The sequence below is a fragment of the Rhincodon typus genome, chromosome 23 (genome assembly GCF_021869965.1).
Source record: "Rhincodon typus isolate 14 chromosome 23, sRhiTyp1.1, whole genome shotgun sequence".
Lineage (NCBI taxonomy): Eukaryota > Metazoa > Chordata > Chondrichthyes > Orectolobiformes > Rhincodontidae > Rhincodon > Rhincodon typus.
This window is the reverse complement of record NC_063354.1, coordinates 1199597-1227533: the sequence shown is the minus strand read 5'-3', so window position 1 is coordinate 1227533 and position 27937 is coordinate 1199597. Positions and strand designations below refer to the sequence as shown.

Sequence of the window (27937 nt, the reverse complement as noted above, 5' to 3'; positions counted from 1 at the left end):
GAAATGTTAACTCTGTTTTCTCCTTCACAGATGTTGCCAGACCTGCTGAGCTTTTCCAGCAACTTTGTTTTTGTCCTTGATTTACAGCATCCGCAGTTCTTTTGGTTTTTTTTTACAGAGAGAGTGGTTCGTGTGTGGAATGAGCTGCCAGGGGAAGTGGTGGACACAGGTACATGTAATGACTGGAACCAGGAGGACCTTGTCGACTACGAGGTCCTTGATTGTGTTTGTTAACCTGGGCCAATCAGGAAGTCCTGGCCGACCAATATTAACAGGGGATTTAGAATCTCCTCAGTTCAGGGGACTGACTCCAAGCTGGTTGGCTACAGCCAGTGTACTGTGCACAAGTAAATAAAGGGTGACTTGGTGATGGGATACCGGCCTTTGTGCAGTTATTTCAGTGCGGTTACAACATTTAAAAGACATTTAGTAAGTATAGGTAGTTCTCCTATAAAGCAATAGTTGCACTCTTGCGTAACCTCGCGCTATAGAAAATCATGTAATAGGGAAATTGCTGTAGAAAATCACTATTCCTGTACAGCAGAAAGTTCACATTATCCAAACAGTGTCTACTATTCACCAATCACGTTACAGCCAATTTGCACTAACGAAACATGTGTTATAACAGAACTACCTGTACATTAATAGGAAAGGTTTGGAGGGATACGGGCCAAACGCAGGCAGCTGGGACTAGTTTAGTTTGGGAACATGGTCGGTGTGGTCTAGTTGGACTGAAGGGTCTGTTTCTGTGCTGTATGACACTATGACTGTATCAGGGAACTTAGCTTTGCTGTAGCCAAAATTCTTTCCCTCCCACCAACCACACTAAAAGCAACTGTTTATTAATTGCATTACTGTAGGACCATACTATGTATGAAACATTTGTTGTATATCCTTGTAAGGTGACTACATTTGGAAATAAGTGGTGTGTGGAGCTAATTAGGATACAAGACATGGCAAATGTGCTTTCTTTTGCAGGTTCGGTTGTGTTCAATGACCTAGTCGTGATAGAAGTAAAGCCAGGTGTATTGTTGAGACTCACCACTGAAACAAGCCCTGATCTCTTTGCTCAAGCAGCCACCTTACATGACCCTGTGGGGACAGCAGGGCATTTAGTTTCCATTGTAGCTGCAGATGGATTAAGAAATGCTCCCTTGGCATTGCTAGCTAATCATGTGGAAACTACTTTGGCTGCAATCGGAGGTTCAGAAGGTGAGGTTGTTTTGGTTCAGCAGTGCATTCAAATTTAAAATTACACTTCTGATAATCTGTTCATTGTACACCAAGTACTTCCAATGGCTTGAACTCTGTCTTTGTCTCGGCTGCAGATTAAGAGCTTCATAATCGACACATAAAAATATATTGTCTCATGTTAAGATGATTGCATTTGGAGTGAGTGAGTCTGAACATGACTTTCTCTAAAACTCTTTCAAACTCTGATGTGCCACAGCATGTCTCGAGTTCAGATGTTCTGGGGTTATAGATGCCAGATACAACATGTGGTGTTTTCCTGTCACCAGCATTTCTTTATGGTCCTGCCAAAGAATGTAGAGGATATTTTTTGTCTTCCATCGGTTTAAAAAAGTCAGAGTAGCAACAAGCCAAAGAAAACCGAGCTTAAAACCTACCCTGTTTCTAAATCATTCCAGTTAGGCTAGAAATGGAGTGCATGATTCAAAACCATGTCACATGTCACATGAAATTAAAACGCTGCTATGCTCGGAGTCATCACAAAAGTTAAAGATTTTAAAATAAATCGCAAAATCCCCCACTTCATTTGATTTTCAGACTCAGGTTGACAAACATGGATAAGGTTTCTTTACAAGAATTGCTATTTATTAACAAACAATTAGACTTTAGCTACAGGTAACAGTTATAAACAGTCAGCATCTAACACTACAAATTAAAACGCTCATCTCCTTAAACACACATGGAAAAATACATTTGGGTGAAGAAAAACTCGGAGGCTGTTTAGTGGATGCTGAGATGATCCTTATGATTATTATGCTGGTCATAATGTTGCTTTTCAGCCTTTCTTCGGATGCTTCCACTCATTTGTGAAGGAGATGAGGTGACTGATTCACCACTAAAAGGTCGCAGACTTATCAGTTAAAAGCCATAACTTACCACAACTGCTGAAGGAAAGATGAACTGGTTTTCTTTAGCTTTAAAATGGTTTTTAACTGTAGAGAATTGAGAGACAGCTCCCGTTCCAATGGAGATCAAAGCTCTCCCTCTATCTTGTTCCAACTCCAAACTGTTAATTTATCTGAGAACCAACTACATGATTATTGGCAGGCAAAGGCCTTTGTTACTGGTAATTGGTCACTAGTCCATAGACCAACAAACTCGATATTGCCACCCAGCTGTATCTGAATACAGAACTCCTCATCCCCGAGCCTTCGGCAGCTCCTTCAGTTTCTGATTGTTCCAGCAGCTGCTTGGCCACTGCTTGCTACGATGGCCAGCTGACTTATTTTTCCAAACATGCAGCCGTAGTTTAAAACACTGGTTTTTAAAACAGTTCTTCCCCATTTCAGTCCACAATTTTAAAAAAAGCTCAAAAATAAAAAGGCACGGTCTTTGCAATCTGTTTAGTATTCAAGGTGACGCTATCAAAACATGATATCAAACATTTCATCTAACATACAATCAGTGCATTTGCTGCTCTGCTGTAATTGTCCTTGAACTGATCAGTCTGCTATTTAACCCCATTGCTGTGGATCTAGAATCTCTTGTAGACCAGACCAGGTAGAGACGGGCAGATTTCTTTCCCTAAAGGATGTTAGTGAAACAGATGCCCTTTTTTTAACAACAATCGATGATAGTTTCATAGCCATCATTACAAATTCATTTCCAGATTTTATTAGTGCAAAATGATGGAAGGTGTCATCAACAGCGCTATCAATCAGCACCTGCTCAGAAATAACCTGCTCAGTGATGCCCAATTTGGGTTCTGCCAGGGCCACTCAGCTCCTGAGCTCATTACGGCCTTGGATCAAAAGAGCTGAATTCCAGCGGTGAGGGGAGAGTGACAGCCCTTGACATCAAGCCCTCATTTGACTGAGTGTGTCATGAAGGAGTCCCGACAAAGATAGAATGAATGGGACTTGAGGAAAACTCTCTGCTTGTTGGAGGTGTGTGTGGCAACAAGGAAGATGGTTGCAATGTTGGAGGTCAATCAACTCAGCTCCAGGCTTTCTCTGCAGGAGTTCCTCAGGGTAGTGTCCTAGGCCCAACCATCTTCAGCTGCTTCATCAATGACATTCCCTCCATCATAAGGTCAGAAGTGGGGATGTTCGCCGATGATTGCACAATGTTCAGCACCTTTCGCGACTCCTCAGATACTGAAGTAATTCTGTGTGTAAATGCAACCAGACCTGGATGGTATTCAGTTTGGGTGACAAGTGGCAAGTAACGTTGTCTGGCACTTGTGTGGTATGAATGACCATCTCCAGCAAGAGAGAATTTAACCATTACCCGTTCACACTCAATGGTATTACCATCACTGAATCCCCCACTATTAACCTCCTGAGTGTTACCATTGATCTGAAACTGAACTGAACAAGCTATGCAAGTGTTGTGATTACAAAAGTAGCTCAGAAGCTACAAATCCTGTAGCAAGTAACTCATCTCTTGTCTCACCAAAGCCTGTCCAAAGTCTACAAGGCTCAAAGCAGGAATGTATAGACTTCTGGATTACTGGTCCACGCCCACTATGATAACTTCTAAAGTCTGAAAGTCAAATTCTGAATCTAACTCAGACTAATAAAATGAAAAGCTTTCCTCCACAATAATTATAAGAATCCAAAATAAAAATGCCTATATGCTTCAATACAATTTCTATTGATAAATTAATACATAGAAGCATAGAAAATAGGAAAAGCAGTAGGCCATTCAGCCCTTCGAGCCTGATTTGCCATTCACTATGATCATGGCTGATCGTTCAACTCAGTACTCTGTTCCTGTTTTCACCCCATGTCCATTGATCACTTTAGCCCCAAATGTCTAACCATTTGGAAAATCTGTCCTGAAATTGGCAGCAGCCCACAAAGGATCCCTGTAGCTTGAAACCTGTCATATTTTCCTTGGAAAAGGCAATAAGGAAATGGTGGGTAAATAGAAATGAGTACCAGATCAGCCATTGAATAATAGAATGAAGGAGATGGATTGGGGGCTGAGTGGTCTACTCCTGCTATGAAATTATGGATTATGTACCTACATAAGTCTGTATCAGCAGAATTTTACTTTGCAACAGACCTGGTCTTCTCCTGAACTGGTGTGGCAGAAATCAAAATGTGCAAATAGGAAACCATTCATTCAGAAAAGTAAATTTGTCTTGGATTTGATTGGTTAGAAACTCCGAGACCTAGAAACAATGAACAGATTTCAGGCTTTTCCCTCAGAGAATTGAACGAAATTTTAAACTGAGTGGTGTTGAGCTGCACACTAAACATAGAACATTACAGCGCAGTACAGGCCCTTCGGCCCTCGATGTTACGCTGACCTGTGAAACCAATCTGAAGCCCATCTAACCTACACTATTCCATTATCATCCAGACGTTTATCCAATGACCATGTAAATGCCCTTAAAGTTGGCGAGTCTACTACTGTTGCAGGCAGGGCATTCCACGTCCTTACTACTCTCTGAGTAAAGAACCTACCTCTGACATCTGTCCTATATCTATCACCCCTCAATTTAAAGCTGTGTCCCCTCGTGCTAGCCATCACCATCCGAGGAAAAAGGCTCTCACTGTCCACCCTATCTAATCCTCTGATCATCTTGTATGTCTCTATGAAGTCACCTCTTAACCTTCTTCTCTCTAACGAAAACAGCCTCAAGTCCCTCAGCCTTTCCTCATAAGACCTTCCCTCCATACCAGGCAACATCCTGGTAAATCTCCTCTGCACCCTTTCCAATGCTTCCACATCCTTCCTATAATGCGGCGACCAGAACTGTACGCAATACTCCAAGTGCGGCCGCACCAGAGTTTTGTACAGCTGCAACATGACCTCATGGCTCCGAAACTCAATCCCTCTACCAATAAAACCTAACATACCGTACGCTTTCTTAACAACCCTATCAACCTGGGTGGCAACTTTCAGTGATCTGTGCACATGGACACCGAGATCTTTCTGCTCATCCACACTACCAAGAACCTTACCATTAGTCCAGTACTCTGTATTCCTGTTACTCCTTCCAAAGTGAATCACCTCACACTTTTCCGCATTAAACTCCATTTGCCACCTCTCAGCCCAGCTCTGCAGCTTATCTATGTCCCTCTGTAACCTGCAACATCCTTCCGCACTATCCACAACTCCACCGACTTTAGTGTCATCCGCAAATTTACTAACCCATCCTTCTACGCCCTCATCCAGGTCATTTATAAAAATGACAAACAGCAGTGGCCCCAAAACAGATCCTTGCGGTACACCACTAGTAACTGAACGCCAGGATGAACATTTCCCATCAACCACCACCCTCTGTCTTCTTACAGCTAGCCAATTTCTGATCCAAACTGCCAAATCACCTTCAATCCCATGCCTCCGTATTTTCTGCAATAGCCTACCGTGGGGAACCTTATCAAATGCTTTACTAAAATCCATATACACCACATCAACCGCTTTACCCTCATCCACCTGTTTGGTCACCTTCTCAAAGAACTCAATAAGGTTTGTGAGGCACGATCTACCCTTCACAAAACCGTGTTGACTATCCCTAATCAAATTATTCCTTTCTAGATGATTATAAATCCTATCTCTTATAATCCTTTCCAACACTTTACCCACAACCGAAGTAAGGCTCACTGGTCTATAATTACCAGGGTTGTCTCTACTCCCCTTCTTGAACAAGGGGACGACATTTGCTAGTCTCCAGTCTTCTGGCACTGTTCCTGAAGACAATGACGACATAAAGATCAAAGCCAAAGGCTCTGCAATCTCCTCTCTAGCTTCCCAGAGAATCCTAGGATAAATCCCATCTGGCCCAGGGGACTTATCTGTTTTCACACTTTCCAGAATTGCTAACACCTCCTCCTTATGAACCTCAATCCCGTCTAGTCCAATAGCCTGTATCTCAGTATTCTTCTCAACAACATTGTCTTTTTCCTGTGTGAATACTGACGAAAAATATTCATTTAGCACCTCTCCTATCTCTTCGGACTCCATGCACATCTTCCCACTACTGTCCTTGACCGGCCCTAATCTTACTGTAGTCATTCTTTTATTCCTGACATACCTATAGAAAGCTTTTGGGTTTTCCTTGATCCTACCTGCTAAAGACTTCTCATGTCCCCTCCTGGCTCTTCTTAGCTCTCTCTTTAGGTCCTTCCTGGCTAACTTGTAACTCTCAAGCGCCCTAACTGAGCCTTCACGCCTCATCTCTACATAAGCCTCCTTCTTCCTCTTGACAAGAGATTCAACTTCTTTAGTAAACCACGGTTCCCTCGCTCGACCACTTCCTCCCTGCCTGACAGGTACATACTTATCAAGGACACGCAGCAGCTGTTCCTTGTACAAGCTCCACATTTCAATTGTGCCCAGCCCCTGCAGTTTCCTTCTCCATCCTATGCATCCTAAATCTTGCCTAATCGCCTCATAATTGCCTTTCCCCCAGCTATAACTCTTGCCCTGCGGTATATACCTATCCCTTTCCATCGCTAAAGTAAATGTAACCAAATTGTGGTCACTATCACCAAAGTGCTCACCTACCTCCAAATCTAACACCTGGCCTGGTTCATTACCCAGTACCAAATCCAATGTGGCCTCGCCTCTTGTTGGCCTATCTACATACTGTGTCAGGAAACCCTCCTGCACACATTGGACAAAAACTGACCCATCTAAAGTACTCGAACTATAGCGTTTCCAGTCACTATTTGGAAAGTTAAAGTCCCCCATAACAACTACCCTGTTACTTTCGCTCCTATCCAGAATCATCTTCGCAATCCTTTCCATAGTTATTCATAAATAGTTATTTATAAATAACATAAATTATTCATAAATAACATAGTTATTCATGGATGCTCTCTTGCTCTCCTCGCCAGCATTCTGCCACTACTACTCTCAAACATAACATCGTCATCTAATTTCTGTTAATGTTTGTGATACAGAATGGAAGTGTATTTGCTTGCTCAGGTTACTATATTTCAAACTTTTGTGCTTCAAGACATTTCGATATGTTGAGGTTCATTATGTATTTAAGTTTTATGCTGCAATAATTGGATGATAAATAAAAGGATTAAACATTTTTCTGCATCATACTGTGCCCCATATTTCATGCAATGGCCCTGCACATCTTCATTCTAAAATGCTAACATCCATCATCCAGAATTGTTGCACAGTCAGTCCCCAGGTTACAAATGAGCTCTGTTCCTGAGTAGATATATAAGTTGATTTGTATGCAAGTCAGAACAAAACACAGTACAGTATAAAATGGCCGTTTATAAATATGAGCAAATGTTCACATGTTGGATCCTTTAATATTAATAGGGATCTTGTTTGTGAGTATGGGTGTTCATAAGTTGGGACCACCTGTATCTTTCTTACCATTAACAGCAGATAGACTTCGTGTAATTTTGAGAATGTATTAGGGGCTTTGTTTTCAGAATGTGATTACAACATTGCTTTCTGATTTTTTTTCTCATCTCCAACATGTTTTGTATTTTTATTTAACAGCAAACATCTTGACAACCAAAGGTGTAGCTTCAAATCTATCCGCAAAATTCATTCTTGATTGTCTAATCAGGATTCCAGTGAGACTCTGCAAATCACTCCTACAGAAGGTAGCCTGCTGTTCCTGGTTTGTATTGCTTTAGCATAAGATCACTAGCATAAGATCTTCAGAATTGATGCAATAAATAATTAACTTTTGATTGTAAATCGTTATATACAGCATACATTTATTGTTCATGTGAACAGTGATGTTTGAAAAGTAGATCTGTCAAAATGCCCAAGTGACCAGTCTTTATGAGTCTAAATTGAGAGTGTACGTCGTTTTCTTGACCAAACTGTACATCACCCATTTCTGTTCTCATTTATTGTTCACAATTCTGCAGCTTGAGACTAGTTTCAGCATCCTTATTGCTATCCCATTGTAAATTGAGGAGCAGTGAACCTGAAATTCTCTGCTCTGTGTGCTTCAGTACAACTCTAAGATGCATCCAGACCCATAAGGCTTGCAGACCAGCTTGTTGCGCAGCTTTGAAATTACTCATCGTGCCCATATTTGTTGCATTGATTGGAGAGAAATTAGTGGGAGTTCATCCACTCAAAACTTGTCTACTTCATGATTTTTCCTGCTCTGTACGAGCTCTAAGCAAAATGTAACAACTCTATCAAGTACCTGTAGTAATTTTGATTGTCCTTTGATTGAACTTGTGAAGCTGTGATATTACCACTTCCAGAGATAGTAGGAACTGCAGATGCTGGAGAATCTGAGATAACAAGGTGTAGAGCTTCATGAACACAGCAGGCCAAGCAGCATCAGAGGAGCAGGAAGGCTGACATTTCGGGTCTAGACCCTTCTTCAGAAAAAGGGTCTTTTCTGCTGTGGCCTGCTGTGTTCATCCAGCTCTACACCTTGTTATCTCATATTACCACTTCCCACTTACCCCCCTCAACTCCTTCCTCACTGATGCCCTAAGCCACCTGTGACAGGAACATAGTATCAGCACATTAATGAGTAGAAATTCAGTTTAGCTATGCTTCTCCTCACTACTCTGTTCCCTGTACTTGTGAAGGAGAGGAGATAATTACCACTGGTGAATCTGTATCTTGTGGACATCTGTGCTATTTATTACTGAAATTGAAGCAGTTTCCTTGGAAGGTTTATGTGGTCTTTATGAGGCACTGCAGGCTGAATGTTAAAGATTAAATGGGGATTAATAGCCATTGTTTAAAAGCTTTACAACTTTAATTTTCACGCCTACTGAAAACATCCATAAGGTATAAATTATGTTTATAGTAGGTGCAACAATCAAGGTCGTTTCTGGATGCTGTGTAAGTTTCTCTCGAAATGAGTAATTACAGTTAAGATCCACTGGTTTATCCAGCCTGTCACACACTGTTGTGACGCTGTTGGCTTCACCATATACACTGCCCCCTCCCCACTCAACACATTATGGTGTCTTGGCAGCAATGATAAAACAGATAAAAACCCATGCCCGTTTTAAGGTAGAGACAGAATCTCTCCAAATCACTTGGATTATGAAAAGACCAGAATCTTAATAGTTTTATTCTAACTTCACGTTTACACACAAGATGATCTCTGCCTTAGCCAGAAACTGATCCAGCTATTTCTCTATCCTGCATAATTCCTTATCATAGAATAATATTATTGACTCGTAGTTGTGAAATTCATTCAGCCAAACATTTATAAAATGAAAGCAGAATTAAAAGCATAGCCAGTAAAATACTGGGAACACTGTAAATTGCAGGTATTCCTGGAGCCATTTTCTCGAGTGATTGGACAATCTGAATCAAAAGAACTTTTGCTTCAAGCAGCGAGATCCTCCTCCATGCACCTGAACCGATTACATGAACTGGGAATTCTTCTGGGGATCACAGAATGGATCAGAGACTACCAAACCAAACTGGATCCAGCAAAACTTGTAAAGCTTGCATCAAAAGCCACAAAGGTTAGTCCTAGTGACGTATTTAGCTGAATTCACGTGTGTTTTTAATTAAAAATAAAGTGATACATATATATATAGATCAGCATCTCAGAGAAATCCACTCTTATTTAGGAACCCAGAGGAAAATGTTAAATGTGCTTTTTATGTTTCAGATCTTCATTTGTCCTGTGATAACACAGTGTGGAGCTTGGAGGAACACAGAACATTTTCTGAAGAAGGGTCTTGAGCTGGATGAACACAGCAGGCCAGGCAGCATCAGAGGAGCAGGAAAGCTGACGTTTCGGGTCGAGACCCTTCTTCAGAAAATTTTCTGTGTTCTTCCAGCTCCGCACTGTGTTGTCTCTGACTCCACCATCAGCAGTTCTTACTATCTCTCCATTTGTCCTGTTGTGCATTTCAAAAACCTTTTTAAAAATATATTTGATTTCCAGCAAGATTCCATGGTTTTCTTTTAATTGAACAACAAACTCTCATTACAGACTTGAGTTTGAGACGTTTTGTAACGGCAGACCAATTGATTGTATCTGAAATCTGTTCTACTGTGAGTTTAACTGCCTGACAGATTCACCAGATACTTGGTTGAGCAGCGGTCCTCCTGATTAACACCCTTTATTGTTGGGTTTACCACAAGTTGGTGGTTACAGCTGAAGAACCCTTCATAAAGTTTCACCTGCCCAGCTCATCAGGAGCATATCTTGCAGAGAGGTTATTCAGCATTAACAGAGACGAGGGACTTATTATTTGATACACAAACTTCCTGCCTCACACTCTCAGACTCGATTTTCCTTGCAGGAAGATATAGTTGAGCCAGGCAGTCACCCCAGTTGCAGATCAGCAACAGCCCAAATGCCTGCCTAGGGAAGCTGTTTAAAAGGCTCACCTTGATTTTTCTGGGATTTGTCCCAGTTGTTTGCTGAAATTGTAGGCTCTCAAGCTGTTACACCAATCCCCCTGCCCCCCCCATTCCCATGCCTAGTCATGACAACCTAATATCCTTGCACCCTCCATACCAACTCACTCAGTATCTACTATGTGCAGACTTTGGGAACCTATATTGAGGTGAAAAAAGTGCAGGTTTAAATATTGGTGACAGCTTTCATTGTGTAAACTAAACATTGCCATTCATGAAAACCTATTCAAAATTAAATCCTCAAAATAAAGCATCCTTTGCAAAAACAAGCAGATTTGTATTCATAACCCTACAGCGTAGATCATTAACCTTTTAATAAGTTCTTTGAGTTATCAATCAAATTGAACATAGAATCCCCTGGTAAAGGAGTCAAAACTTAAAAATGACATAACCATTGTCCTTAGAGTGACGTTAACAAACAGTTCTGGAACACATTTTTTCAAGTCTCAATGACATCGGCAATTTTTAAAGGGCTGTGAATTTAAACATAGAGTCGTACATCACAGAAACAGACCCTTCCGTCCAATCAGTCCATGCCAACCATAATCCCAAACTAAACTAGTCCCACCTGCCTGCCTTTGACCCATATCCCTCTAAACATTTCTTATTCACTTACTTACCAAATGTCTTTTAAATGTTGCAACTGTACCTGCATCCACCACTTCCTCTGGAAGTTCATTCCACACATGAACCACTCTCTGTGTAAAAAAGTTGCCCCTTGTGTCTTTTTAAATCGTTCTCCTCCCACCTTAAAAATATGCCCCCTAGTCTTGAAATACCCGACTCTATGGGAAGAGACACCTGCCATTCACCTTATCAATACCCCTCTTGATTTTATAAACTCCTTTACAGTTTTACAGATGTTATCTGGCCTTCACAAGCATTTGTGTCCACCCTCAAAATGATGCCTTCCACCCTGCAGGTTAAGGTCTGCTACTGGAAACGTGACATGTTTTGAACTCAGTGCTGACTGCAGTTCACTGTACCATTGATTTAGGATATTCCTCATTGTGAGTCACACCCCATTTCTCCCTCCCCTGCCATTGAGAGCGGGTCAGAAATGGGACACAACTTCAGAATCTGCACCCCAACAACCATTTCCTTAAAGGTCCGTGGAATCTCTGGAAAAATTTGGTCCATAGAGCTAATTGCCTGTATTGGACCCTTGATAGACTGATGAGATACTTAATTGTTTCTTGAATTGCAAAGCCCATAAACTGAATTTATTGTAGAAGAGACATCTGACATTCTAGGTCACAGAAGTTTAAGATATTGCCTTGTGATCACACAATGGTATTTTTGTTCTGATTTTTTAAAAAAAATACAGAAATAGTTATGGAGGAATTTGGGCTTTCTTTTGAGAGAATGAAAATCTATTCTAATTAAGAGTATAATTTGTGATCCAGACAGTGGACTCTGTATCAGTGAGCAGCAGGTCTTCGCTTGCAGACCTGAGTGAAACTGAAGATTCTGATGTGGCCAAGTCTGAATCCAACTCAGAATATAAAAGTGCATCAATCAGTTCGGGTGAGACATATTTTTAAAGCTATTTTTCTCCTATGTCCTCCTGAAGGCATTGAAACATACACTTCTCTATCGTGTTACCACAAACTAGCTCTGAACACCATCGAGCATCCACACAGACAGGAGCCACTGTAAAAACATTAGGAGTGAAAATACTGCCAAAAATAAATCCTGGATCAGAGGCTGCCTTTCGGGTTTAAGTTGTATAGCCTGAGACCAATCATCTTGCCCTGCCCAATTGTGTCCTCTTTGTTCCTTGGGACTCACTAGCAGTCCATGATGATATTGTTTTTCCAAGTTATTTATTATTTATTCCAAGTACCATAAATAAATTAACATTGTCTCTTTCTTTTATAAAGTATAAATTGCACTAGCTTTTCCTTTCATCCAGTGTAATGTAGTACTTATCTCTGATTTTTATGTGGGTTGTATTGGTGCAACTGGTTCAGTATTCCTGCATCAGAAGGGAGTGTTGTCCCCTCGATCATTGTCCAGATATTTTCTAAGCAACCTCTTCAGAGATGTTCTTACACACCTCCGGCGCAGTGGGACTTGAACCTTGGCCCCAGAGGTAGGAACACTACCCCTGCACCACACAAGCCTCAATTTAATCATTGCCCATACTTTCTAATCAACCTGTTCACAGATGTTAATGCACACCTCTGGAGGAGGTGGGCTTCGTGACTCAGAGGTAGGGACACTACTGCTGCACCACAAGATCCCTGGATGTGTGCAACCAGTGTTCCCTCAAGTGTTCCAAGATTAGCTGGAGCTCTCAGAGGTATTTTCTAATCAGCCCGTTCAAGATGTTATTACACACCTCTGGAGCAGGTGAGCCTTGAACCCAGGTCTCCTGGCTCAGAGGTAGGGACACTACCATTGTACCACAAAAGCCCCAATTTAATCATTGTTCAGTGCCTCCTAGCCGATAGGCAATAGGTGTAAAAGTCAGTGGGTGGCAGGATTGGACTTGGCTGTGGTGAGGCAGCAGTCAGATAGCCCAACGTCCTCTTGGGGAGGTCCATGTGATCGGAATAACACCACGTGCAGATTCCCATCCCAGACTAGTTCGAGGGGGAGCTGAAAGAAAACACAATGAAAGGCTGGAATGAAAGAAAGTACTGCAATTCTAAATTGGATTTGTGCTTTCTTAACCTGACAGATGACGAAGTGGATGAGGACAGTGAAAAGTTTATGCTTGCAGATGAAGTGAGTGCCCAACCACCAAGTGAGGAGAAGCCACCTGAGCACAGCAGTGACATTGTGGTTGTAAATGATGCTCCACCGGGTTCGAGTGATTTAACAAATAGCGAGGAATGTTCAGCTGGCATTGCTGACGAGGAAAGAAACGAACACAGGACCATCATTGAGAGCATCAGGTCTGTATGTGCCTGGTAACACTGAAGTAAAGTTATTAGTGCTGGTCCTGAAGTGGGATTGGCTTCCATTTAAAGTAGTTGCTGTGCAGGATTATGTGTGGGGATTGGTGGGAGATGGGTCGGACTAACAGAATACATTCCAAGTGTCACCAACCATCAACTCACAAACGGGAAATTTTAAATATTTATATATTTCGCTTAGGAAAAGTGAATTTGGCATTGGGATTGAACTAAACAATGAGGGGAAAAAGCTGATGGAAGTTCACCAGAATCGATTGGGTAGAAGCCTTGAACGCTTGTCTACAGAACTGTACAGTAAAGATACACATTTTGTCTTGGAACTGATACAGGTAAGATGTACCAGTTTACCTGCTCGGTTTCCTGTTTTGTCATTCCAGAGTTGATGTTTGTTTGTAGAAGAACTATTCCTTACTAAGACAGTAAATAATTAAAACTCCACCTCTTAAAATTACTGCCTTTCCTTTTTCCAGTTGTCATTGTCCTTACCCTCACCAACTCCCACCTCACTTAGGCCCCTATGTTTGTACAACACAGCCTGACATGAATGAGATAACAAGGTGTAGACCTGGATGAATACAGCAGACCAGGCAGCATCAGAGGAGCAGGAAAGCTGACATTTCGGGCCAGGACCCTTCTCCAGACCCGAAACGTCAGCTTTCCTGCTCCTCTGATGCTGCCTGGCCTGCTGTGTTCATCCAGCTCCACGCCTTGTTATGTCAGATTTTCCAGCATCGGCAGTTCCTACTATATCACATGAATGAGAGTTGTGATTAATTATCTGTCTCCCAGGTCTCCAGATGTGCTGTACTGTGCAGTGATCATCACCAGAGGCATGTAGAAAGTAGTTTGAAGTAACAACCTCACTCGCTCGTGAATATGCATTCCGCAAAAGATTACATGTTAAAATTCAGCATTTTGACGAGTAACGTTGGTTTTACACAGGGCAGCTTATCTTTTGGAAAGAAAACATTTCAACTGTGTCTCCCATTTCTTCCTAGAACGCAGATGATAACAGCTACCCACCTTACAGTGATAGTCCTCCTAGCCTGCTGTTTGTGGTGGAAAAAGACTGCATCATTCTCCTGAATAACGAATGTGGTTTTCAGGAGAAGCATATCCGAGCAATCTGTGATGTGGGCTGCAGTACCAAGGGGAAACATGAGTATGGCTACATAGGTAGGAGCTTGTGGATTGGAGTAGTCCTGATTAATGTTTGGCAAATCGTTTTGTGTGCAACTGAAGTCAAATAATACAAAATGAAGCAGTCAACTGGAATCTTGAATAAGGAATTTGATAAGCACTAAAGATGAATCAAGGTACAGAAGGAAAAATGGAATGAGGGGGCATAATTTTAAGGTGAAATGCAGGATGTTTAGAGGGGATTTGAGGAATTTCTCTTCACCTTCCTGGGAGGGAAGTTGAGGCAAGAAACTCAAACCTTTAAAAAGTACTTAGATGAGCACTTGATGTATTATAATATTGAAGACTAAAGGCAAAGTGCTGGAATGTGGGACTGGTATAGATTTATTGTAGATTTTGTCAATGCTGTCTTGATGGGGAAAAGGACCCTCTTCTGTAATGTATGATTCCATGATTCTGCTCTTGAACAAGGAACAAGCACAAATATAGTGGGCTCCTTTGGTACTCACGTCCTTCTAGTCCACAAATAATGAACTTTTATTAAAATAACTAACAGGAATCAATCAATTTACATACCATTTCTTGTGTTTCCCCATGTCCCAAACCATTCTGTTTCCCGCCCATCCCCTATTCAGGTTTTCTCTCTACCCAGTGCATTAACCAGTATCGAGACAGTTTACATGTTTGTGACCTGTTACTTTATATTCAGTATTTTGTAGGAATAGTTGAGTTCAATTTTTGTTTTTCTAGTCTTCCCTGTTATATAGATAAGAAACAATATAGAACCTATCTAGATAATTGTGGCATATTCGCCCTGCATTTAATTGCAGAAATAGTGTTTGCATCTGGTACATGTAGCAGGCATGACTCATTTCACTCAAGGTGAGAGGGGGAACGTTTAAGGGAAAGGTGCGAGGGAAATTTTTCATGCAGAGTGTGGTAGGAGCCTAGAATGCACCGCCAGAGGAAGTGGTGGAAGCAGGTACATTGATGACATTTAAGAGGCACCTGGATGGTTATTAGAATAGGGAGGGGATAAAGGGAAATAGACCGAATAAGGGCAGATGGTTTTTTACAACAACAGTACTGAGGAAGGGTCACCGGACCCGAAACGTTAACTCTGTTTTATCCTTCACAGATGTTGCCAGACCTGCTGAGCTTTTCCAGCAACTTCTGTTTTTGTTCCTGATTTACAGCATCCGCAGTTCTTTCGGTTTTTGTTTGGCTTGTTTTTTAGTTTAGTCAGGGCATGATGATCAGCACAAACTTGGAGGGCCGAAGGACCTGTTCCTGTGCTGTACTTCTCTTTTGTTCACTCTGACTGCAGCAGTTTAGCTTCAGTCATCTGTTATTTGTTGAATGCCATCTATACTTGTTTACCCTGTAATCTTCAATCAATGAAAATGATCTATGAACAGATTTCTGTTTTAATTTTTGTTTCCTCAGGTCAGAAAGGTATCGGATTTAAATCTGTTTTCAAAGTCACAGACACTCCAGAGATTCACTCTAATGGATTTCACATCTGCTTTGACAAGCATAGTGGTCCAATGGGATACATCCTTCCTCATTGGATTGATGATACAAGGCCTGTAAATTTAATAGGATCAGAAGCTGAGAAAACAAGGTAATATTTACTACTTGGGATCTAAAGACGGTTGTGTTTCTTTTTAAGTCTGTTTACCTTAAATAACAATTTGTGAACATAACAACATAAGAACCCAGGGACCAAGGGCTTCCTTTCTATAGGCGGCACAGTGGCTCACTGGTTAGCACTGCTGCCTCACAAGCACAGGGACCCAAGTTCAATTCCACCCTCAGGCAACTGTCAGTATGCAGTCTGCACATTCTCCCTGTGTCTGTGTGGGTTTCCTCTGAGTGTTCCAGTTTCCTCCCACAGTCCCAAGATGTGCAGGTTAGGGTGGATTGGCCATGCTAAATTGCCCCATAGTGTTCAGGGATGTGTAGGTTGGTGGATTAGCCATGGGAAATGCAGGGATAGGGTAGGGGGGTGAGCCTGGGTGGGATACTCTTTGAAAAGTTGGTATGACTTGTTTCCACACAGTAGGGATTCTGTTAAAGAAACAGAAGCAGGAGTAGACTTCTGGCCCCTCACTCATGGTTGATTTTATTTTTGTGGAATCAGCTCCAATTACCCGCCTGCTCACCATAACCCTTAATTCCTTTATTGTTCAAGAATCTAGCTATCGTTGCCTTAAAAACATTAAATGAGGAAGCCTCAACTGCTTCACTGGACAGGGAAATCCACAGATTCACAACCCTTTGGATGAAGATGTTCCTCTTCAACTTAGTCCTAAATCTGTTCCTCCTTATTTTGAGACTATGCCCCCTGGTTCTAGAAACATATCAGGAATTTGGAGATCGTGGGGAGAGTGAAAAGGAAATTAATCTTTCAATATTAAGCATGTGGTCAGGACTCCATGATAGTAACTTCCACACTCTGCTTATGAGCAAAAATGAAGATAATTTAGTACAGTTGAGTAAATTATAGAGCTAGATTCCTGCTGGAGTAAAACCATGAGCAATGTTGTTGGAATGGAGGTTGATATGTCTGATCCACATCAAGAGGAAGCTACACATGATGGATCCAGGCAAGTGCAGAACTGAAAGCCAGAAAGGAGAGTTTTACTTAAGGAAGAAAGATTGAAAAAAATGCAGCAAATGAAAGTCATGAGTTTGTGGGATATTTGGTAAGTAGGATACCCTGCCTGACAGTTAGCTCTGCTGCAACCCAGTGTAAAAGTGTTACAAATCTCAATAAAGCCAAGGTAAAGAAAAGTGGATGTCCCAGAGTGCATTACAACCAATTAATTTGAAGTTCAATGTAATTACTATTTTAATGCAGGACACATGGCAGCCAATTTGCACACCATAATCTCTCAGTACAAAGAATGAAATAAATAACTAGGTCATCAATTATAGATTTGACTGAGGGATAATTATCATAAAGGTAGTGACTGTACGTGATATGTTCTCTTGGGGTGGGGAAGAGTGTTTATTATCCTTTAAAGCACACAATAGAGATTGGGAATTTTGAGTCGCACTGTTTTGGGAAGATGATTAGTTCCTGGGTTGAGGATTGCACAGGATGGGGGAGGCAGGGGAAGAGTTTCCATATGTGTACCTCCACATGGCTGATACTTATCAGTTACAAAGGGGAAGGCAATGGCCTAATGGTATTATTGCTGGACTGTTAATCCAGAGACCCCAGTTAATGTTCTGGGGACTCAGGTTCAAATCCTGCCAAGGCAAATGGTGGAATTTGAATTCGATAAATATCTGGAATTAAGAATCTAATGATGACCATGAATCTGTTGTTGATGGGATCCATGAGGTCCATCTGGTTCACTAATGCTCTTTAGGGAAGGAAACCGCCATCCTTACCTGGTCTGGTCTACATGTGACTCCAGATCCACAGCAATGTGGTTGACTCTTAACCGCCCTCTGGGCAATTAGGGATGGACAATAAATGCTGCCTGGCCAGCAATACCCTCATCCTGTGAAAAAAAAACAAAGGCCTGGGAACTGTTAACCTATCTGCTTGACTTCTTAACAATAGAGATTAGAGGATTTGTAACTTTGTCCATCATGACACACTGAACAGTTTTCTGGATTCATTGAGATTTTTTTGTGCACAATTCTAATTGCTCAGATGGAGAACAAAGATAGTCCTGCCACTAAAGACGCAGAACCAGCAAGCGCAGAGTCTGTTCCATGACATTGACCCATCGTTGCTGCTCTTCCTGCACAGACTTCGTTCCATTACAATCATTAACAAGGTGAGCAGTGTAATTCCAGTGCAACATTTATCAGTGAATGTAAATTTAGGACAGAAAATGGCGCTGAGTGTACAGCGAATTTCTTTATCCAGTTGACATTGTGGGAGAAGTTTTAAAGTGAAGCTTGTTATGGATAAGAGCTTGCTGTAAATTTGACAGAACCCAAAACACATTGCATACAAACATACAAACTAGGAGCAGGCTGTTTCACGATTCAATAAGATTGTGGCTGGTCTGTATTTGGAAATGTGGAATTCAATACACACGGAGACTAATACACTCGATTCTCCTGCGTCATAAGAATCTACACACCATAAATAATTAATGACCCTGCCTTCACCACCACATGACACAGACAGTTCCAAAGTTGCACAACCTCCAAAAGGAACACACTCTGATCTCTCATTTTAAAACAGTTCCCCTCATTCGGGTTTGACCCACAAGAGGAAACATCCCTTCCACATTCACCTTGTTGAGACCAGCAGGATCTGATACATTTCAATCAGGTCACCCTCTCACTCGTGTAAACTCCGGTGGAAACAAACCCAGTCTGTCCAAACTTTCCTCATAAGACAACCCACTCATTCCAGGTATCAATCTAGGAAAATTCCTCTGAACCGCTTCCAATCTTTACTTAAATAAGGAGGCTAGAACTGCAAACAGTATTTGTGGTGTAGTCTCGCCAGTGCCCTGTACAACTGAATCATGATAAGATTCTATTGCTGTTGTAATAAAGGTTAGCATTCACTTGCTGCCTTGATTACATGCTGTACCTGCATGCTAACATTTTGTGACTAGTGCACCTGAACATCTAAAACCCTCGGATCCTCAGAAGTCTGTTCTCATTCTCCTCACATCCTATAATTCAGACTGAGACCCATTTAGGTGTAGTCTCTGAGATAACAAGGTGTAGAGCTGGATGAACACAGCAGGCCAGGCAGCATCAGAGGAGCAGGAAAGCTGACGTTTCGGGTCTGGACCCTTCTGAAGAAGACAATTTTCCTTCCATGGTAATATCTTATCCGTATACCATATGCTTATATTTCCCACAATAACCTTTTGATGTGGCACTTCAAATGCCTTTGGGAAATCCATGTCTATTGTGTCCACAGGCTCCTCTATATGTATAATGTGTGTTGCACTCCTTCAAGTAACTCCAATTAAATGGTTGAACATGATTTTCCTTTGACATGACCATGCTGACTTTTCCCAGTTACATGGAGTTTTTCTAATTGTGCAGCTATAATCTCTTTAATAATGGATTCTCACACTTCCCACACAGCAGATGGCAAGCTAACTGGATTGTTTCCTATTTTCTGCCTCTGTCCCATCTTAAACAGAGGAGTTATATTTGCTACGTTCCCCTCCAATTAAACCTTTCCAGAATTTCGGAAATTTTGGAACATCAACACAGTCATATCTACCACTTCAATAGCAACTATTTTTAAGCCTGAGGTCGAAGTCCATCTAGACATTAGAGTGTTGTCAGTCCGCAGCTCCATCAGTTGCTTAGTACCATTTCCCAGGCTTTCCATTCCTGGGTTTATATCTATTACTGAAATGTGAAGGTTGAAGCAAAATATTTCTTAATTTTATCTGCCATTTCCTCATTAGCTACTATTAACTGTCCATTCTCACCCTCTAGAGGACCAACAGTCACTTTACTCAGACTTTCTTTTTAAATATTCGTAGAAACTCTTGCTTTTTTTTTTACATTTCTAGCTAACTTCCTCTCTTCTAATTCCTTTCTAACTTTTCTAATTTCTTTCCCCGGTTAACTTTTTATTAGTCATTCTGTGCCATTCTTTACATTCTGATAATAATTTGATCTGCCACTCTTCTTTAGCAGTTTTCTGTGTTTTCTCCTAAAGTGTAATGCTTTCCTAACTACTTTATTGAGCTACAGATAGTGCAATCTCCCTTCTGAACTTTTCTTTTTAATAGGAATGTACCTGCTCTGATTATTTTGAAGTATCCCTTAAAGGTCTGCCTCTGTGGCTGTTTTAGTCTATCCTCTATCCTAATTGCCAATTCACTTCAACCAGCTCAGCTTTCATGCCCAGATAGCTGCCCTAATTTAAATTTTAAAAATGTAGCCTGAGACCCAATCTTCTCCCTTTCAAATTGGTTGTAAAATACAGTCATGTTGCTGCTACCCAGATGTGCCTTAATGCTGGGATATAGCTGATAACTGATCTAGGCCTCAACTCCATTCAACTACCTTTGCTCCATATACCTTGATATTCTTGCTTAAAACAAAAGGTCTGTTGATTTCAGTCTGGAAACTCCACATTCATAGACTTCTAAGCCAGAAAATATCAGATTCTAGTCTTTATATCATCTTTCAAGACCTTGTGATTTCCTAAATGTTTCACAAACAATAGGATCAATCTGGAGCATAGTTATAGTTTCATTAAGTGTTTACAGTTGCATTAAGTGGTAGGACTTGTTTTGAAATCTTTGCTACTCCTTCTCTCCACATCTTTGTAACTTCTCACAACAGTTCACCACCTCCCCAAGCCTCATGGATGGTCCCTGTAACCAGTTCAGTTTTGGCAACTGTACCTCCAATCACCTAGATCCTACATTTTAGAATTTCCCCTTAAACCTTTCCACTCTCCCTTCCTTTTGAAGAGTCTCCTGACAGCTCACCTCTTTGTCTGAGTTTTTTGGTCACCTTCCTCATGTTTCTGTATTTGATTTCACCTCACCTTGGTGAAGCACTTTCAGGTAGTTTTCCACATTAAACACACTACTTCTTTGTAAGTTCGTACTGTAAGAGCCACAAGTGGCTGTTTCTCAATCCAATTATAAAGGCCAAATGGTAGCATATCATTTGTCGCCTTGTTCCTGAACATAATGACATTTCTACACCATGTACATCCACACAGCAAAGGAACCAGCAAACCCAAGAATTATTTTGTTGACTTTTTAAATCTGTGTCAGCTGACAGTAATACACTGCTTTCTTAGGACCAGCGAAGTGGACATGTTGTAGCAGAATGCATGTTCTGAGTACAAGCCTTGGCTGAACAATTGCATTACTAATACTTTGTTTACTTCCTGTTTGTTTAGTGGTTTTAGAGAAAAACCTTCATTGAATGGTTGAATGATGGTTTGGCAATAATCTTAAGGCTGCTTGCATGAATAGTTAATTAAAATCTTGTTGCAAATTTCAGGCTTTCCTGATTCTTTCCATTCCAGGACCTCATGCAACAGTTTTTAAATCCTTATTTGCTATTGTGACTGATCAACGGTTATATGGCACAGACCACCTTAGTTTATTAGGTAATGGTAGAGTAGAATAATTTGTATGATAGATTCGGATTGGTAATCAGATGTCTTTTTAGCCAAAGCTTTGGAATTATACTGCAGTTTCAAAGTTGACTCTGCTGAGATTTTTATTTAGTGTTCTTTTTCCTTGGCATTTGCCGTGGTAGAAGTTGTGCATAGTCTTTTTGGAAAGGCATATTTCGTATTAATTATCACTGTACATGTTTATATTGCATTGTATTATTGTTGGTTGTGTAGTCCTTGAGTAAAAGATACAGAATAAGTTTCTTCTTAAATCAAATTTCTTAGTGATGCTCCATCTAGTGGTTGTAGTTTGAGAATTGAGTGGCACATCCACAACCACAGCCAGCAAAAACATTGCGTTTTTTTGTTGCAATTCTACTCGTTAATTTGAAATTGGTGTTTCATTTCTGTCATTTTTCAAAACTACTTTTGTGCAACTAAGCATTAGTTTCGCGAGTAATGAGCAAATGAACAGAAAATTGCTGCTAAGCGGCTAACTAAATGTAAGAAAGAAAAGCAGGAGTGAGCCATTCAATCCCTACAAGCTTATGCTGCCTTCCATTAAGATCGTGGCTGAACTTTGTCTGAGTTCCCTCCAATGCAAGTCTCCATTTTTAAATACAGAGCTCAATACTGCAAGGCTTTCCGACCCCTGCCAGTCCTTGAAGCTTTTCTCCCCATGTTTCCACTCCCACACTCAATCCTGATGCCCCTCTGATTGCTGCTGTGCTCTGTATCTGTCTCCTCAACACAGTCCCCATTCCTGCCCTCCATTCTTATCTTTACAGTCGCTGGTGTCCAATGTCATCACTGGGGAGTTTCACTGTTTCTCTCTTAGCCTTGGCCTGAAATTGCATTGAAGGCTTTGGCTTCACCTGGTGGCAGAGGTTTGATCAGTGCAGTTAGTCCTGAACTTCAGCTGCCAGTAAATGGAGCCTGGACAAGTAAAACTTCATCAGGGGAAGGTAATTTCAACACATATTAGTCAGTTAGCTCCATTTGCTGGTTTGCGAAGCGGTATGAGACCAACAATGCAGGTTCAGTCCCTGCTCTGGCTGAAATGACTGTGAAGGTCCCACCTTCTCTAGCTGGTCTCTTGCCTTTGCCATGCATCAGCTTAAACTCATCACCAGTTGTCTCTCTGCAATGAGAGCGCGGCCCTATGATCCTCTGGGACTATGGTGCTTTTTGCCTTTACAGTACCAATATCTATACTGTATTTCACTTTTTTTATTTTAGATGTTATTTTATTTCTGAAATTAGACATTGAGGAATGCACATTCTTTCAACATCATGCTTTAAAGTTGTTTTCTGCTGAAAAAAATCCTGAAGTACCTAACTGTACAGTCTGTTTATATTTAATAATCTATTTTGCAAGTTACTTCAACTTGAAATACACAGTTCTGCCCAGGTCCAGTTATGTTCCAACCTGTAGATTGTTTGTTTTCTTTTTCAACGAAGACATGTCTAAAGGCTCCTAAATCTGCTTTCAACATTGATTTCAATGGGAAGATGTGATTCACTTAAAGTCATGATTTTCAGGAGCATAACCACAACAATAAGTGAAGATTTATGCAGTTGATGTCCCAGCTCTAATCCTCGCAGCTCCCATTAATTACAGTTGGTCAGCCTGAGAATTACCTGTTTAAACTGATTCTCTGTTTCCTATTAGTTAGCCAATCCTGTATCCATGGAGTAACATTAGGAGAATTGGTATAAAATTGTAATGTCACTGGATGAGTAATTCAGATCCCTAGGTTAATATTCCGGGGACATCGGTTTGAATCCCACCATAGCAGATGTTGAAATTTCAATTCAATCAAAATGTAGAATGAGAAACTAACTTAATAGTAGCCATAAACCCATATAATTGATTTGTTGTAAAAACCCCTCTGATTCACTGATGTTAGTTAGTGATGAAATCTGCCAGCGTTACATCTGGCCTACATGTGAATGTGGACCTAGAGCAATGTGGGTGCTTCTTAACTGTCCCCTGGTCAGATTAGGCATGGGCTATAAATGCTGGCCTAGTCAGTGATGGCCACATTCCATGAACAAATTAAAATATATAATGTCCTAACCCCAAGAGTATGGGATCATACCTTGCACAGTACCTCTTTTAAGTGGCACTTACCAAATGTCTAAGCTTTTGGAGTAGATTTGTAGCTTGGGTTGTGGGTGTTGAAGTAGGTTGGCTCACTGAGCTGGTTTCTTGTATCGCAGACGTTTCGTTACTGCGCTGGGTAACATCCTCAGTGCAGCCTCCGATGAAGCGTCAGTGTGTTTTCCCGCCTGGTTTTTAAACTCTGGAGTCCGTTAAGCTGGATTATCTCACGTCCGGTTTTTTTGGAGTAGATTTGTAGCTCGGCTTGTGGGTGTTGTCTTTTGTTCTTTTGGAATCCATGGATTGGTTTCCCATAATCCAAACTGCGATACCCAAATCTTAACCTGAACCATCGACACTGTTCATTTCATCCTGAAAGAACATTAATACGTTTGATGAACATGGTTCTTGAGTAGGAATGTAGGAAAGAAGTGGAGGCCATTCAGCCCATTGAGCCTGCTCTTCTGGTCTTGTAACCCATGCCTTACTGAAAAAACAATTGTGTTCTGAACAGGTAAAAGGCCAGAATTTCTTAGTGACCCGTCAAGATCTCAACAATAACATACTGGAGGTGAAACATAAAACCGGAACTGACCGATGGCTGGTGATAAAGAAGACTCTAGATGCGAGAAAGGCAAGTTATTCTCAGTTACCCGACTCGAACTGCGGCTGCCATGTATGTGCAGTGATAGCTGTTTATAAAGAATTGACATTCTTCATTGTGAGGATTACTTTGTAACAAAACTTTGCTGCTTATTGTTAAGATATGGTCAGATATCACACGACACCAGGTTATAGTCCAAAAGGTTTATTTGGAATCACACAAGTTTTCAGAGCACAGCTCCTTTGTCAGGTGAAGTGATCTGATGAAGGAGCTGTGCTCTGAAAGCTTGTGATTTCAAATAAACCTGTTGGACTATAACCTGGTGTCGTGTGACTTCTGATCTTGTCCACCCCAGTCCAATACTGGCACCTCCACATTATTATTAAGATAGGATACAGTTCCCCCACTTATACAGACCATATGTATCACAGAATATCATGTTACCTGGCAGACAGCCAGAACTGTTTCCTATAAACAGTACCTTTCTACATTAAGAGAATTCACTGACTTTGGGCAGTCCAGTAGGTTCTTGCCCATTTTAAAAAGTTGTTTTTTTGCCACAGCATGCTGTGAAGTTGTATCAGCTGTTTGGACCAGACTTTAGTGTGGTTATCTTGGTGATGAGATTGAGGTTGAGCTGATAACCTTTATCAGAGGCAGTTGTTTAGTGGGGAGTTGCCAGGTTTTAAAAAAAATACTGCATGTTTAACCTTTTGGTTTTACTTGGTCAACACACATAGCAGGGAAATCATGTTTAACACCAGCAGTCTGGGAAAGGTGGTGGAGACTGTAATACTGCATTGGACAATGAGAAGTAATGTGACCTTTATCAACAGATCAGCTATCTATCAGCTACGTTTGGATGTCTTGTCTCTGTATACAGATTCTGCCAATTCATTTTGCAGACATACAGTGTGAGGGATGGTGGGTTTTACATCTGCTTTCGCCCTCTCATGCTCTGCATTTTCAAATCTCAGTTTTATTACCTGGGCACAGTTCAGATAGAGGTTGGTATTTGTCCCACTGGAAAGAGTGGAAGAATTAGGAGATCTGGAAGCTGATCCTCCAGCTTGTGTCAAAACTGGGAAGTGTTTGGACACTATTGCTTTCACAGTAATGGAGTCCATTTCCCGTTGGAACACAAGACAGATGAAGCAGAGTGTGCTACTTGTACAGCCCTTTTGAACAAAGTCATTTTAAAGTGAGATAGTGTCATAGCATCATACAGCATGGAAACAGACCCTTTGGTCCAACCAGACCATGCTGAACATAATCCCAAACAAAACTAGTCCCACCTGCCTGCTCCTGGCCCATATCCCTCCAAACCTAACCTATTCATGTACTTATCTAAGTATCTTTGTATGCTTTGAAATTGAATTTTGTCTGTTTGCAGATTAAAGACAACGTGGAACTCACTGAGTTGGCTCTTGCCTTCAAACTTAACATGGAGAAGCGGAAACTGGCTGTGAGATGCCTGCCAGAGAAACAGCCTGTGTTTGCCTTTTTACCACTGAGGAGCTTCGGTTTCCGCTTCATAATACAAGGTATTTGTTTTATTTCACTTTTTACCAAGGTTTATGTGCCAAAGTTTTCCCATTTCTCATAAAGCATGCAGTAACGTGGCAGAGAATTTATAGAGCAAATTCACTGATGCTGCACTCAAAGGGACTCCAAGGAAGAGACTTTAGGTTGACAGCCCTATTTTTGATCTTCATTCCTTTCAGGTAGAGCTCCTCACAGGAGTTAAGGCTTGGTGAATTTATATCTTTAAAGTCTTAAATTGGCTTATACAAACCCATATTTGAATTCTGCTGTAGGTCTGTCTTGTAGGAAAAGTAGAGCATGATACTATATTCTGTCTCTAAGGAGCACATTTAAAAAGCTCTGACAGGTTGTATTTAGAAGTGGCTTGTAAAGAATAAAATAATATTTGAATACAAAATCTTTTAACAGGTAATACACAAGTACTTTACAGCCAGTGAGTTACCTTTGAGATGCTGTACCTGTTACAGGTGTACAGAATACAGGTAGCTAGTGACCTGAATGCTTGACTAATTTGTTTTCAGTACAGAGGGAGTTAGCCAGAATTCCCTGTTACTTCTCAAGCATGTCATCAATGTCTGCCATCTCCAACAATGCAGCACTCTTTCAGTAGTGCACTGAGATTCCACCCTGGATTGTGTTTGAGTCCTGAACCCATGATCTGACTTTGTGTTACCAAATGAACCAAACTGAGACACACAATGAGTAATTGGTGTGAAATCTTTTACTGTTGCTAATGTTGATGAGGAAACAGCAGGACAGGTTCGATTGATGTCTATATATAGAGATTGAATCAGTGAAATAAATCGATGTCCAGCCTCAAATAGTATTAATTATATCTCATCACTGACAGTAACTTTTAAGAGCCAGTTTTCCAAGATTGCAAAGAAATGCCTCAAAATAAAAATTGTTGGTCCTGAGAATCCTCAGAAATTGATCATAAATGGTTGATTCCTCAAACAAGGTAAACAACTCCACAAGCATCAGTGTTTCTACTTCTAAATGCAAGTAGCTAAACCAAAAATTATTCCAATAACCAAGTACGGAATCTTTATAGTTTCAAATTAGATTAGCTTTTGTCCAGTTATTTTAAAGCTAATGTGTAGAGTTGGTACATTGTAGGTAGTACCACACTAGTCTCCAAAATGGAAAAATCTAGACCACTCCATGCTGTCCTGGAGACAGAGTTGATTATGTGTGATGTTCAGGTACTGCCCGTGGTTTGTGTTATGCCTGGTGAGTTAGCTGTAGTCTGATGCAGGAGGCTAAGGATGTTGAGGAGAGAAAATATACCTTTTTAAAAAAAATGGATAACTTACCATTTTCTTGACCTGATCTTAAATTTTGTTTCTAACTTGTACGGCCTTACTTTTAAAGTGTGTGCAGCCTGACATGAATTCCTAAAGGAGACCAGCCTAGTCTCAGTCTGCACAACCGAGAGGGAACATCGCATCCTTCAGAGTGATCAGTGATTTCAGATTGGAGATTGTAGTGTGACTGGCTCCACCAATTCCTACTGCTTGGGACTTACAAGATCTTTAAAAATTAAAAAAAACCTCCTTCTCTCTCTTTACAACAGGTGACTTTGATATTCCTTCCTCCCGTGAAGATATTGACCGTGACAGTCCATGGAATCAGTGGCTGCGTTCTGAAATCCCACAGCTGTTTCTGAAAGCGATGGAAACATTCAATGTAATTTCTTTATACTTTCTTTTAAATAAAGTAGTGTTTACACTTAAAATGTTAAAATTGGAACCGATGATCTTTATATTGAAAATAAACACCAGCCCCATGGTGCTAGGTTTGAGTCAGTCCAAACTAGTCCAAAGCCTTTATAGGTGGACAGGCTGTTTAATATAAGAGATAGTAGGAACTGCAGATGCTGGAGAATCTGAGATAACAAGGTGTAGAGCTGGATGAACACAGCAGGCCAAGCAGCATCATAGGAGCAGGAAGGCTGACGTTTCGGGCCTAGACCCTTCATCAGA

At 40.9% G+C, this 27937-nt stretch overlaps 1 protein-coding gene across 1 annotated transcript in view; it reads left to right on the top strand.

Annotated features, from left to right (window-relative positions):
• LOC109912379 (protein NO VEIN-like) overlaps nucleotides 1–27937 on the top strand; it is a 54494-nt gene that overhangs the window by 26008 nt on the left and 549 nt on the right. Inside the window, exons 12-23 of the mRNA XM_048611070.1 lie at nucleotides 979–1212; nucleotides 7675–7781; nucleotides 9435–9635; nucleotides 11949–12069; nucleotides 13229–13445; nucleotides 13648–13795; nucleotides 14465–14642; nucleotides 16053–16230; nucleotides 18277–18403; nucleotides 24318–24437; nucleotides 25801–25951; nucleotides 27529–27641. Coding sequence (XP_048467027.1) covers nucleotides 979–1212; nucleotides 7675–7781; nucleotides 9435–9635; nucleotides 11949–12069; nucleotides 13229–13445; nucleotides 13648–13795; nucleotides 14465–14642; nucleotides 16053–16230; nucleotides 18277–18403; nucleotides 24318–24437; nucleotides 25801–25951; nucleotides 27529–27641 — 1895 coding nt within the window. The remainder of the gene's footprint in view (nucleotides 1–978; nucleotides 1213–7674; nucleotides 7782–9434; nucleotides 9636–11948; nucleotides 12070–13228; nucleotides 13446–13647; nucleotides 13796–14464; nucleotides 14643–16052; nucleotides 16231–18276; nucleotides 18404–24317; nucleotides 24438–25800; nucleotides 25952–27528; nucleotides 27642–27937) is intronic.